This window comes from Callithrix jacchus, chromosome 1 (assembly GCF_049354715.1).
Source record: "Callithrix jacchus isolate 240 chromosome 1, calJac240_pri, whole genome shotgun sequence".
Classification (NCBI taxonomy): Eukaryota; Metazoa; Chordata; class Mammalia; order Primates; family Cebidae; genus Callithrix; species Callithrix jacchus.
The window spans coordinates 66,474,774-66,488,712 of record NC_133502.1 but is presented as its reverse complement, the minus strand read 5'-3'; the positions used below and the strand labels follow the sequence as shown (position 1 = coordinate 66,488,712).

Genomic DNA, 13,939 nt, shown 5'->3' with positions numbered 1-13,939 from the left:
ATCTGATTTGACTCCTGCCCATCTTAATGATCATACTAACTTGCTACCTTGTACGTCCTCTAAGCCACCAAAGCTGTCCCTGCCTCAGGATCTATTTGCTATTCTCTTCAAGGAAAACTCCATCCTGTTTTCAGTTCCCCATCACATTCAGGTGTCTGCTCATGTACATCTTCCCACAACCTTGCCTGTCCATCCTGTCTAAAAGAGCACCCCTCGCTCCTGCTCCTGTCACTCTCTACCTCCTTCTGCTCTATTTTTCTATATAGCACTTATCACTACCTAGAAAACAAAACAAAGCAAAACTTTTTAAATACCTGTCTCTATCACTGACCACTGGCATGTAAATTCATCTTATTCTCTTCTATCCCTAGTGTCTATAATAGTTGGCCTAGTTGTAGTAGTAGGACATAGCAGGTACTCATTAAATATTAAATAATACTAGGTCCTCATGAAATATTTCTTGAAGGAATGAATGTGCTTGTATATAACACTATGGACCTTGACTTCTGTAGGTGATAGGGAATTGTGGGCAGATGTACATTTCAGGTAGATCATTCTGACATAACAGTGCATTTCAGGTAGATCATTCTGACAGTAACATAGTACATTTCCTGTAGAACATTCTGTCGGTAATGTAGTACTTTTCAGGTGGATCATTCTGATAGTAACGTAGTACATTTCCTTCCACATCGCTGCCAGCACTGTCTTTCTCTTAAACACACATGTGCACACAAACACATATACACATGTGAGTGTGCACACAGATCAGGTCATGGTCATTCCAGTGTTAATAAGTACTTACTGGCTGCAAGTACTACAAAAACAACTTGATATAATTTAAGCATAGGGATGCTTAGTAGTAGTAAGCAGGAAGACCAGACTCAGAGACTCCCTACTGTGTGGATGCTTTAGCATCTTACAGAAAGGGCCGAGGACTAGGACCTGAGAAGTCATTATAAACTTTGACAACACTCTCTTTTGTCTCTCATTTCTGCATTTCTCAGTGTATCTGCTTTGTTTTTCTCTGTATTTCTCTGGCCCAGTTTTCCTGGTAATAATATAGAAGATTGGCTGCTCTCACAGCCTCTCAGTTTTTTATCTTCTTTAAGAAACCAGCCCAGTCTGAACTGAAATCTTCTATTCTGAATTCTGTATAACTGAGAGATGGGCAGGTAAGTCCTCTGGGACTATCAGCTGTGTCTAGAGGATTGAAGTACAAACATGCCTGCTGGGGTCATTGTGTATACATCATTGTGAGCTGAATAGGTACCCTAAAGGAGTACATTGAACATCCTACACTTTGGCTGCCTGTGGTCCTTCCTCCATAACACACACATCCTTATTCCTATTTATAAATTCTAAAGATGTGCGTACCAGGAATGCAAAGATGCATTCCGTTCCTAGTAATGAATTCTAGCTGTACTGAATTCTTTCTCTCGCTCTCTCTCTTTGCCTCTTGCCTTTTCTATAGATTTCTAAAGAATTTTCTTTAGATACCTCTTCTTTAGATTTCTTTCCTTTCTTCCATTTCTTGCCTTAAAAAAAAATCTACTTCCTACCTTCATATATCTTTCCTTCCTAACTAATCCTAATATTGAATTAAAGCACACTTAAAATACATTGCTCATTTATGTCTTTAATTCTTATAGTATTTAGAATTTATTTTTTAATACAGTATGGCATTCGGATTCTAACTTTTTTAAATAGATAATTAACCAGGGAACTATTTCTTGAATATGCTATTTTTTTCTTCTTCATTTGTAATGACAATGATGATTATTATTGAGAGCTTGCTATAGGCAAGGCAGTGTTTTGAGAGCTTTACCAATACTTAAATTCCTAGTTGTGTTTCTTGAATAAAGGTCTTCCTCATTTTGGCTGGACACAGTAGCTTATGCCTGTAATCCCAGCATTTTGGAGATGCCAAGGCAGAAGGATCACTTGAGGCCAGGCGCTTGAGAACAGCCCTGGCAACATAGCAAGACCCTGGTCTCTTGGAAAAAAAAAAAAAAAGCTGGCTGTGGTGGCATGCACCTATAGTCTCAGCTACTTGAGAGGATCACTTGAGCTCAGGAGTTCAAGGCTCCAGTCAGCCACTGCTCTCCAGCCTGGGCAACAGAACAAGCCTCTTGTCTCTAAATTTAAAAAAGAAGTCTGCTATAACAGGATGTTTTAGGGAAAAAAAAAAAAAAGAAGTCCTCATTGTTAGGCATTTAGAAATAACCTCATTCTTTTCTTAGCATATTAAAAAATTTTTTTAAAGCTGCTTTTCCACTTGGGTCCCCAGTTTTTTGTCTCTCTGGGAATTAAGAATCTCTCATAAAAACAAGTGCCCTGCCTTCTACTTTAAGACTGGAAGAGGAGTTAGTGAGACCAAGAAATTCCACTTTTCTACTTCTCATCAGGGACATTACTTATAGGTGTCTTTCAGGTTGCAGAAAAGATGGAAAAAAGGACATGTGCCCTCTGCCCCAAAGATGTCGAGTATAATATCCTGTACTTTGCACAATCAGAGAATATAGCTGCCCATGAAAATTGTTTGGTAAGTTATTTGAAAACATACTTCAAAGTATATGAGTACTTTTAGAGTAGGACACACAAGAATACATAAATGACACTTTGGATACAAAGAATAACAAGTTGGCCATGGTTTGGGTTTTTAAAGGTGAAGATTGGGGAGCATATTTTTCTGATTTTGAACTTTTTCAGAACTTATCACCTATGATTACTGTTGGTTTTACTTACAAGGGGTTAAATGCACAAAGAGAAAGAATTATGGTGAAGAAACTTCTTTATAGATATTTTAATGAAATACTAAGAACCTAACTCTGATAGACCTTCTACCCAGATATCATTTCTATCAAAGTCTATAGATTTCTGAGATTTATCCATTTTGGTAAACATAACTCTAAGTCTTTCATTTTAAATATAATGTTCCATTTCATGACTATGTCACCATTAACTGTTCTGTGAATGGGCATTTAGTTTTTCCAGTATTGTTTTCTATGACTAATGTTGTCATGAACATTCTTGTCTAGGTTTCTTTTTCATGTGAGAATTTCCCTAGTCTAGGCTATATAGCTAAGAGCAGAATTGTTAGGCACAGGAATGGGATGTTTTGTACGTCACTAAATTTGCCAGATCGTTCTTCAAAGGGATTGTACCATTTAATACACCTAACTTATTAGCAGCATGAGAACTGACTAATACACAAGGACATTCTCTCACACTGTAACAATATAAACATCAAAATCAAGAAATTTTGTTATACTCTTACCATGTATTTCTCAAATTCACCTGTTCTAATATCGTGTGTGTGTGTGTGTGTGTGTGTGTGTGTGTGTGTGTGTGTGTGATGGGGTCTCACTCTTGCCCAGGGCTGGAGTGCAGTGGCATCATCATGCCTGACTGCAGTCTTGACCTCCTGGTCTCAAGCAATTCTCCCACCTCAGCCTCCAGAGTAGCTAGGAGTACAGGCATGTGCCACTGCGCCCAGCTACTTTTTTGTACTTTCTGTAGAGATGGGGTTTTGCCATGTTGCTCAGGTTGGTATCCAACTTTTGGGCTCAAGCAGTCCTCCCACCTCAGCCTCCCAAAATGCTGGGATTACAGGCGTGAGCCACCACACCTGGCCTAATAACATTTTTTATAACAAAAGATTTTAGCTCATGAGTTGCCTTTTGTTTTCATGTCTTAAGTTTTTTCACTTTATTTGGTTAATAATGTATGTTGTACTTATGTATTTTTTTCTGCCCTGAAACCATTCTTATATTAACACGGTTTAGTGTTGATGTTTTATTTTTATTTATCTGTTTGAGGCAAGATCTCCCCAGACTGGAGTGCAATGGCATAATCAAAGCTCATTGTAGCCTTGAACTCCTGGGCTTAAGCAATCCTCCCACCTCAGCTTCCTAAGTAGCTAGGACTAAAGGCACATATACCATACCCAGCTAATTTTTAATTTTTTTTGTAGAGATGGGGTTCCAGCTATGCTGCCCAGGCTCACTTCAAATTCCTGGCCTCAAGTGATTCTCCTGTCTCAGCCTCCCAAAGTGTTGGGATTATAGGCATAAGCTACTGCTCCCAGCCCCATCATGATGTTTTTATTCTAATATATGGTTGATATTGATTTGCTACTATTTTTTAGTTTATTGGCATAATTTACATAAAACCAAATGTACCCATTTTGTATCCAATTCAGAAAGTTTTGAGACATGTAACCATATGAGACCCATGTAACCACTACAACAATCAAGATATAAACATTTCCATTACCCCAAAGGGTTTCCCCAATACTCTGTACAAATCAATTCCTTTTTACTGCAAATCCCTATAAATTTGTCTTATCTTTTCTCAGATTTCATATTAAAGGAATCCTGTAGTTGTCCTCTTTTGTGTCACTTCCTTTGCTCAGTATACTGTTTAGATTCATCCATGTTGCCTGTATGTGTATCTTGTTCCTTTTTCATTCTTCATAGTACTTAATTGGTATGCATTATCACAATTTTTTATTCATTCATTTGTTGATAGTCATGTTATTTCCAGTTTGGAGCTCTTATGATAAAAATCAGCTATGAGCATCTGTATATGAGTTTTTCTTTATTTAGGTCTTTTATAAATTTCAAAATTATTCAATAATTTTTATCTATAGAGGAATAGAACTTGGGGTTTATATATTCCTGGGCTTGTTTTTTGTTTTGTTACTTTTTTCTAAAACCTTTTTAAATTAGCTATTATCAGTATGTATGAACACTATTGATTTTTATTTATTGATCTCATCCAGCAACCTTACCAAATTTTTATTAGTTCTAAAAAGTCTCTAGATTTACCTGGATATATTGTGTGCAAACAATCCTCATCTTTAAATAAAGACAATTTTATTTCTTTACCTTTAATATGAGGGACTCAATGTCTTTTTCTTGTTTGTGTTTCTCTTAGGTAAATAGCTGGAAGTAGAATTACTGAGTCATAAAGTGAGTGTATGTTTAACTTTAAAAGTGATTGCATTATTTTACATTTCTACCAGTGGTATGTAAGAGTTTCATTTGCTCCTCATCCTCATCAACACTGGGTATTTTCAGTATTGTTATTTTAGCCAGTCTAGTAGATATATATTCCATCTCTCTATGGCTTTAATATGTCTGAGAGTTAATGATATTAAACATCTTCTCATGTGCTTATTTGCCATTCATAAACCTTCATTCATTAAGTGTCCAAATTTTTTGCCCACTTTTAATTGAATTGTCTTACTGAGTTGTAAGTGTTTTCTAAATTATTGATACAAGCCTTCTGTTAAATTAATTACTATACTTTGAGTTCTGGCATACTTGTGCAGAATGTGCAGGTTTGTTACCTAGGTATACACATGCCATGGTGGCTCGCTGCACCCATCAACCCGTCATCTACAGTATGTATTTCTCCTAATGCTATCTCTCCCCTAGCCCCCACCCCCAGCAGGCCCCAGTGTGTGATGTTCCCCTCCCTGTGTCCATGTGTTCTCAATGTTCTACTCCCACTTATGAGAGAGAACGTGAAGTGTTTGGTTTTCTGTTCTTGTTATAGTTTGCTGAGTATGATGGTTTCCAGCTTCATCCATGTCCCTGCAAAGGACATGAACTTATGCTTTTTTATATCTGCATAGTATTTCATGGTGTATATGTACCACATTATCTTTATCCAGTCTATCTTTGATGGACATTTGGGTTGGTTCCAAGTCTTTGCTATTGTGAATAGTGCCGCAATAAATATATATGTACGTGTGCCTTTATAGGAGAATGATTTCTACTCCTTTGAGTATATACCCAGTACTGGGATTGCTGGGTCAAATGGTGTTTCTGGTTCTAGATCCTTCAGGAATTGCCACACTGTCTTCCACAATGGTTGACCTAATTTACACTCCCACCAACAATGTAAAAGCATTCCTATTTTTCTACATCCTCTCCAGCATCTGTTGTTTCCTGACTTTTTAATGATCACCATTCTAACTGGCCTGAGGTGGTATCTCATTGTGGTTTTGATTTGCATTTCTCTAATGACCAGTGATGTTGAGCTTTTTTTCATATGTTTGTTGGCTGCATAAATGTCTTCTTTTGAGAAGTGTCTGTTCATATCCTATGCCCACTTTTTGATGGGGTTGTTTTTTTCTTGTAAATTTAAGTTCTTTGTAGATTCTGGATATTAGCCTTTTGTAGGATGGATAGATTGCAGAAATATTCTCCCATTCTGTAGGTTGCCTGTTCACTCTGATGATAGTTTCTTTTGCTGTGCAGAAGCTCTTTAGTTTAATTAGATCCCATTTGTCAATTTTGGCTTTTGTTGCCATTGCTTTTGGTCATTAAGTCTTTGCCCATGCTAAGTCCTGAATAATATTGCTTAGGTTTTCTTCTAGGGTGTTTATTATTTTATTCTTACATTTAAGTCTTTAATCCATCTTGAGTTAATTTTTGTAAGGTGTAAGGAAGGGGTTTTCTGCATATGGCTAGACAGTTTTGCCAACAACATTTATTAAATAGGGAATCATTTCCCTATTGCTTGTTTTTGTCAGGTTTGTCAAAGATCAGATGGTTGTAGATGTGTGGTGTTATTTCTGAGGCCTCTGTTCTGTTCCATTGATCTATATATGTTTTGGTACCAGTATCCTGCTGTTTTGGTTATTGTAGCCTTGTAGTATAGTTTGAAGTCATGTAGCATGATGCATTCAGCTTTGTTCATTTTGCTTAGGATTGTCTTGGCTGTGCAGGCTTCTTTTTGGTTCCATGTGAAATTTAAAGTAGTTTTTTTCTAATTCTGTGAAGAAAGTCAATGGTAGCTTGATGGGGATAGCACTGAATCTATGAATTACTTTGGGTGGTGTGGCCATTTTCACAATGTTGATTCTTCCTATCCATGAGCATGGAATCTTTTTCCATTTGTTTGTGTCCTTTCTTATTTCTTTGAGCAGTGGCTTGTAGTTCTCCTTGAAGAGGTCCTTCACATCCCTTATAAGTTGTATTCTTAGATATTTAATTCTCTTTGTAGCAATAGTGAATGGAAGTTCACTCATGATTTGGCTCTCTGTTTATCTATTGTTCGTGAATAGGAATGTTCGTGAGTTTTGCACATTGATTTTGTATCCTGAAACTTTGCTGAAGTTGCTTATCAGCTTCAGGAGATTTGGAGCTGAGATGATGGGGTTTTCTAAATATACAGTCATGTCATCTGCAAACAGAGACAATTTGACTTCCTTTTTTCCTATTTGAATAGCCTTTGTTTCTTTCTCTTGTCTGATTGCCCTGGTCAGAACTTTCAATACTATGTTGAATAGGAATGGTGAGAGAGGGCATCCTTGTCTTGTGCCAGTTTTCAAAGGGAATGCTTCTGGTTTTTGCCCATTCAGTATGATATTGGCTGTCGGTTTTTCAGAAATAGCTCTTATTATTTTTAGATACGTTCCATCAATTCATAGTTTATTGAGAATTTTTAGCATGAAGGGGTGTTGAGTTTTATTGAAGGCCTTTTCTGCATCTATTGAGATAATCATGTGGTTTTTGTCATTGGTTCTGTTGATGTGATGGATTACATTTATTGATTTGCATATGTTGAACAAGTCTTGTATTCTGGTGATAAAGCTGACTTGATATTGGAGGATACGCTTTTTGATGTCTGCTGTATTCAGTTTTCCAGTATTTTATTGAGGATTTGTGTATCGATGATGTTCATCAGGGATATTGGCCTGAAATTTTTCTTTTTTGTTGTGTCTCTGCCAGGTTTTGGTATCAGGATGATGCTTGCCTCATAAAATGAATTAGGGAGGGTTTCCTCTTTTTCTATTGTTTGGAATAGTTTTAGAAGGAATGGTATCAGCTCCTCTTTGTACCTCTGGTAGAATTCAGCTGTGACTCCGTCTGGTCCTGAACTTTTTTGGTTAGTAGGCTATTAATTGCTGCCTCAGTTTCAGAACTTGTTATTGTCTATTCACGATTCAACTTCTTCCTGATTTAGTCTTGGGGAGGGGGTGTCTGTGACCAAGAATTAATCCATTTCTTCTTGATTTTCTAGTTTATTTGCATAGAGGTGTTCATAGTATTCTCTGATGGTAGTTTGTATTTCTGTGGGATCAGTGGTGATATCCCCTTTATCATTTTTTATTGCATTTATTTGATTCTTCTCTCTCTTATTCTTTATTAGTCTAGCTACCTATCTATTTTGTTGATCTTTTTGAAAAACCAGCTCCTGGATTCATTTTTTTTTTTTTTTTTGGAAGGGTTTTTTGTGTCTCTGTCTCCTTCAGTTCTGCTCTTAGTTATTTCTTCTCTTCTGCTAGCTTTTGAATTTGTTTGTTCTTGCTTCTCTAGTTTTTTTAATTGTGATGTTTGGGTGTCAATTTTAGATCTTTCCTGCTTTCTCTTGTAAGCACTTAGTGCTGTAAAGTTCCCTCTAGATAGGCTTTAAATGTGTCCCAGAGATTCTGATACATTGTGTCTTTGTTCTCATTGGGTTCAAAGAACTTCTTTATTTCTGACTTCAATTCAGTATTTACCCAGCACTCATTCAGGAGCAGGTAGTTCAGTTTCCATGTAGTTTTGTGGTTTTGAGTGTTTCTTAATCCAGAGTTCTAATTTGATTGCACTGTGGTCTGAGAGTCTGTTATGATTTCGTTCTTTTGCATTTGCTGAGGCATATTTTATTTCCAATTATGTGGTCAGTTTTAGAATAAGTGTGATGTGGTACTGAGAAGAATGTATATTCTGCTGATTTGGGGTGGAGAGTTCTGTAGATGTCTATTAGGTCCTCTTGGTCCAGAGCCAAGTTCAAGTCCTGAATATCCTTGTTAATTTTCTGTCTCATTGATCTGTCTAATATTGACAGTGGGGTGTTAACATCTCCCACTATTATTGTGTGGGAGTCTAAGTCTCTCTGTAGGTCTCTAAGAACTTGCTTTATGAATCCGGGTGCTCCTGTATTGGGTGCATATATATTTAGGATAGTTAGCTCTTCTTGTCACGCTGATCCCTTTATGTAATACCCATATTTGTCTCTTTTGATCTTTGTTGGTTTAAAGTCCGTTTTATCAGAGATTAGGATTGCAAACCTTGCCTTTTTTCTTTCTTTCCATTTGCTTGGTAAATATTCCTCCATCCCTTTATTTTGAGCCTATGTGTGTCTTTGCATGTGAGATGGGTCTCCTGAATACAGCACACTGATGATGGGTCTTGACTCTATCCAAGTTGCCAGTCTGTGTCTTTACTGGGGCCTTTAGCCCATTTACTTTTAAGGTTAATATTTTATGTGTGAATTTGATCATGTCATTATGATGCTAGCTGGTTATTTTGCCCATTAGTTGATAAAGTTTCTTCATAGTGTTGATGGTCTTCACAATTTGGTACGTTTTTGCAGTGGCTGGTACCAGTTGTTCCATTCCATGTTCAGTGCTTCCTTCAGGAGCTCTTGTAAGGCAGGCCTAGTGGTGACAAAATCTCTCAGTGTTTGCTTGTGTGTAAAGGATTTTATTTTCCCTTAACTTATGAAACTTATCAATTTCTTCTTGATTTTCTAGTTTATTTGCGTAAAGGTGTTTATAGTATTCTATGATGGTAGTTTGTATTTCTGTGGGATCTGATTTGTATTTGTTTGGCTGGATATGAAATTCTGGGTTGAAAATTCTTTAAGAATGTTGAATATTGGCCCTCACTCTCTTCTGGCTTATAGGGTTTCTGCAGAGAGATCCACTGTTTGTCTCATGGGCTTCCCTTAGTGTGTAACCCGTTTTTCTCTGGCTGCCCTTAACAGTTTTTCCTTCATTTCAACCTTGGTAAATCTGATGATTATGTGTCTTGGGGTTGCTCTTCTCAAGGAGTATCTTTTTGGTGTTCTATGTATTTCTTGAATTTGAATGTTGGTGTGTCTTGCTAGGTTGGGGAAGTTCTCCTGGATAATATTCTGAAGAGTGTCTTCCAACTTGATTCCATTCTTCCCGTCACTCTCAGGTACACCAATCAAATGTAGATTTGGTCTTTTCACATAGTCCCCTATTTCTTGGAGACTTTGTTCTTTCCTTTTTATTCGTTTTTTCTCTAATCTCATCTTCTTGCTTTATTTCATTGAGTTGATCTTCAATCTCTGATATCCTTTCTTCTACTTGATGGATTCAGCTATTGATACTTGTGTATGCTTCATGAAGTCCTTGTGCTGTGTTTTTCAGCTCTATCAGGTCATTTATGTTTTTCTCTAAACTGGTTATTCTAGTTAGCAATTCATCTAACCTTTTTTCAATGTTCTTAGCTTTCTTGAATTGGGTTAGCACATGCTCCTTTAGCTTGGAGAAGTTTGTTATTACCCACCTGAATCCTACTTCCATCAGTTTGTCAAACTCTCTATCCAGTTTTGTTCCCTTGCTCGTGAGGAGTTATGATCTTTTGGAGGAGAAAAGGTGTTCTGGGTTTTGGAATTTTCAGTCTTTCTGAGCTGGTTTTTCCTCCTCTTCATGGATTTATCTACATTGGTCTTTGAGGTTAGTGACCTTTGGATGGGGTTTTTGTGTGAATGTCCTTTTTGTTGATGTTGATGCTATTCCTTTTGTTAGTTTTCCTTCTAACAGGCCCCTCTGCTGCAGGTCTGCTGGAGTTTGCTGGGGGTCCACTCCAGACCCTGTTTGCCTGAGTATCACCAGCAGAGGCTGCAGAATAGCAAAGATTGCTGCTTGTTCCTTCCTCTGGAAGCTTCGTCTCATAGGGGCACCCACCAGATGCCAGCCAGAGCTCTCCTGTATGAGGTGTCTGTTGGCCCCTACTGGGAGTTATCTCCCAATCAGAGGGGTCAGGGACCCACTTGAGGAAGCAGTCTGACCCTTAGCAGAGCTCAAGTGCTGTGCTGGGAGATCCGCTGCTCTTTTCAGAGCCACCAGGGTGGGACAGTTAAGTCTGCTGAAGCTATGCCCATAGCTGCCCCTTCCCCCAGGTGCTCTGCCCCAGGGAGATGGGGGTTTCATCTATAAGCCCCTGACTGGGACTGCTGCCTTTTTGCCTTTTTTTTTTTTTTTTTTTTTTTTTTTTTTGAGATGCTCTGCCCAGAGAGGAGGCAGTCAGGCCATAGCGGCCTTGCTGAGCTGCAGTGGGTTCCACCCAGTTTGATCTTCTAGGAGGCTTTGTTTACACTGTGAGGGTAAAACCGCATACTTAAGCTTCAGCAATGGCGGATGCCTCTCCCCTCACCAAGCTCAAGCCTCCCAGGTCAAGCTCAGACTGCTGTGCTCCTAGCAAGAATTTCAAGCCAGTGGATCTTAGCTTGCTGGGCTCCGTGGGGGTGGGACCCACCAAGCCAGACCACTTGGCTCCCTGGCTTCTGCTCCCTTTCTGGGGGAGTGAACAGTTCTATTTAGCTGGCGTTCCAGGCACCACTGAGGTAGGAAAAAAAAACTGGCTGGGTGCAGTGGCTTATGCCTATAATCCCAGCACTTTGGGAGGCCAAGATAGGCAGATCACAAGGTCAGCAGTTCAAGACCAGCCTGGCCAACATGGTAAAACCCCATCTCTACTAAAAATACAAAAAAAAAAAAAAAAATTAGCTGGGCATGGTGGTGCATGCCTGTAATCCCAGCTACTCTGGAGGCTGAGGCAGCAGAACTGCTTGAACCCAGGAGATGGAGGTTGCGGTGAGCAGAGATCATGCCATTGTACTCCAGCGTGGGTGACAGAGCAAGACTCCATCTCAAAAAACAAACAAAAAACTCCTGAAACTAGCTCAGTATCACCCAAATGGCCACCCAGTTTTGTGCTTGAAACCCAGGGTCTTGGTGTCGTAGGCACAGGAGGGAACCTCCTTGTCTGTGGGTTGTGAAGACCGTGGGAAAAGCACAGTATCTGGGCCAGAGTGCACTGTTTGTCATGGTGCAGTCCCTAATGGCTTCTCTTGGCTAGGAAAGGGAGTTCCATGACCCCTTGCATTTCCTGGGTGAGGCACCACCCTATCCTGCTTTGGCTCACCCTCTGTAGGCTGCACCTACTGTCCGACCAGTCCCAATGAGATGAACCGGGTACCTCAGTTGGAAATGCAGAAATCACTCACCTTCTGCATCAATCTTGCTGGGTACTGCAGACTGGGGCTGTTCCTATTCAGCCATCTTGACAGCAATCCCTCTGGATACAAGTCTTTGGCAGAAATAATGTATTGTGAATAATTTCTCCCAGTCTCTGGCTTGCCTTTTTGTTTTCTTAGCAATGTCTTTCAAAGACAATTTTTATTTTGATGGAATCCAACGTAATTTTTCTTTGTGGTTTCTGCTTTTTATAAGATCTTTGCCTATGCCAATGTCACCAAAATTTACTCTTATGTTTTTCATGCCTGTTTGTTATTTGAGTATGATACGTGAAACACTGATCTTCAATTCAGAAGATTTGGATTCTTCTGGTTTCAAGTAGCACATAAAGACTTAAGCTACCTACACATAAAAGGGGGTTTGTAATAAGGTTTTGGGGGCTTTTCATGTTTCCTAAAGGCAGGCATGCAGGTCGGTGTAAGAAACAGAGGTAGAAAGCCATTGGGAACCTAGAATGTCCTCTTTCTAGCCCTTGTTTTTCTTTCTTTGCAGACTAACTTGTTCTGACCACATGACTTCAGCTATTGCTTGAAGCCCATTCTACACTTTTAGGATAGGGGATCAGATTGACCTACCTTGGCATCAGGGTTCTACCCAGGTCCAATGAGTTATTAGAGGTCAGGATTCCAGAGTATAAAACATGCATGGAAACTAGAGTCATTCCCAGTGTGGGATCGCTTATGGTTTGCTCATCCACCCCCAAAGTTGCCACTGTTTTACCCCCAGTCCATTTTCCGCTCCTGGTTTGATTTTCTACTTTTGGTATGATTTTCTGACATGTCACTTCCAATATTACTTTGTGCCTACTCTGGATTTTTTTTTCCAATCTGCAGCTGTATTCTTCAGGACTTGTGGAATGTGAGGATCATGATCCACTTAATCTTGATAGAAATTTTGATGTGGAATCGGTAAAGAAAGAAATCCAGAGAGGAAGGAAGTTGGTAAGTGTAAATGATGTTATTTCATATACTAGATGAACAGACCCTCAGGGGAGGCATTCCAAAGGAAGTCTATTTGACTGATAAACCAGGGATAGAGAACCATGTTGGAGAGCTGAAAGAAGTAGGACCTATATTGGAAAGCTCGATTCAACCTAACATTGAATTTTTTTGAGACCGAGTTTTACTCTTGTTGACCAGGCTAGAGTACAGTGATGCAATCTTAGCTTACTGCAACCTCCGCCTCCTGGGTTCAAGTGATTCTCCTGCCTCAGCCTCTCGAGGAGCTGGGATTACAGGCATGGGGCACCATGCCTAGCTAACTTTTGTATTTTTAGTAGAGACGGGGTTTCACCATGTTGGCCAAGCTGGTCTCGAACTCCTGACCTCAGGTGATCCACTTGCCTTGGCTTCCCAGAGTGATGGGATTACAGGTGAGTTACCACACCCGGCCAACATTTAATATTTTAAAATAAACTACCATATACTTTACCAATAAAGTAGATCTGAGTTAGAATGCTTTTGCTGTAGGTAGAAGAAAGTAAGTAGAAAGTAAGAAAGTAGAAGAAACGGACTTTTTTTTTTTTTTTTTTTTTGAGACGGAGTTTCGCTCTTGTTACCCGGGCTGGAGTGCAATGGCGCGATCTCGGCTCACCGCAACCTCCGCCTCCTGAGTTCAGGCAATTCTCCTGCCTCAGCCTCCTAAGTAGCTGGGATTACAGGCACGCGCCACCATGCCCAGCTAATTTTTTGTATTTTTACGAAATACAAAAATTTTAGTAGAGACGGGGTTTCACCATGTTGACCAAGATGGTCTTGATCTCGTGATCCACCCGCCTCGGCCTCCCAAAGTGCTGGGATTACAGGCATGAGCCACCAAGCACGGCCACGGGACTTTTTTTTTTTTTTTTTTTTTGAGACGGAGTTT

At 39.3% G+C, this 13,939-nt stretch overlaps 1 protein-coding gene across 5 annotated transcripts in view; it reads left to right on the top strand.

The window, feature by feature from the left end:
* Positions 1-13,939, top strand: part of PHF11 (PHD finger protein 11) — a 33,525-nt gene that overhangs the window by 1,488 nt on the left and 18,098 nt on the right. For 3 of the 5 annotated variants that reach the window (XM_017971375.3, XM_035297864.3, XM_035297868.3), the window contains exons 2-3: positions 2,421-2,542; positions 12,907-13,014. In XM_017971375.3, the coding sequence (XP_017826864.1) occupies positions 2,421-2,542; positions 12,907-13,014 (230 nt within the window). The remainder of the gene's footprint in view (positions 1-2,420; positions 2,543-12,906; positions 13,015-13,939) is intronic. The other 2 variants (XM_035297866.3, XM_035297870.3) reach the window with 2 other exon arrangements.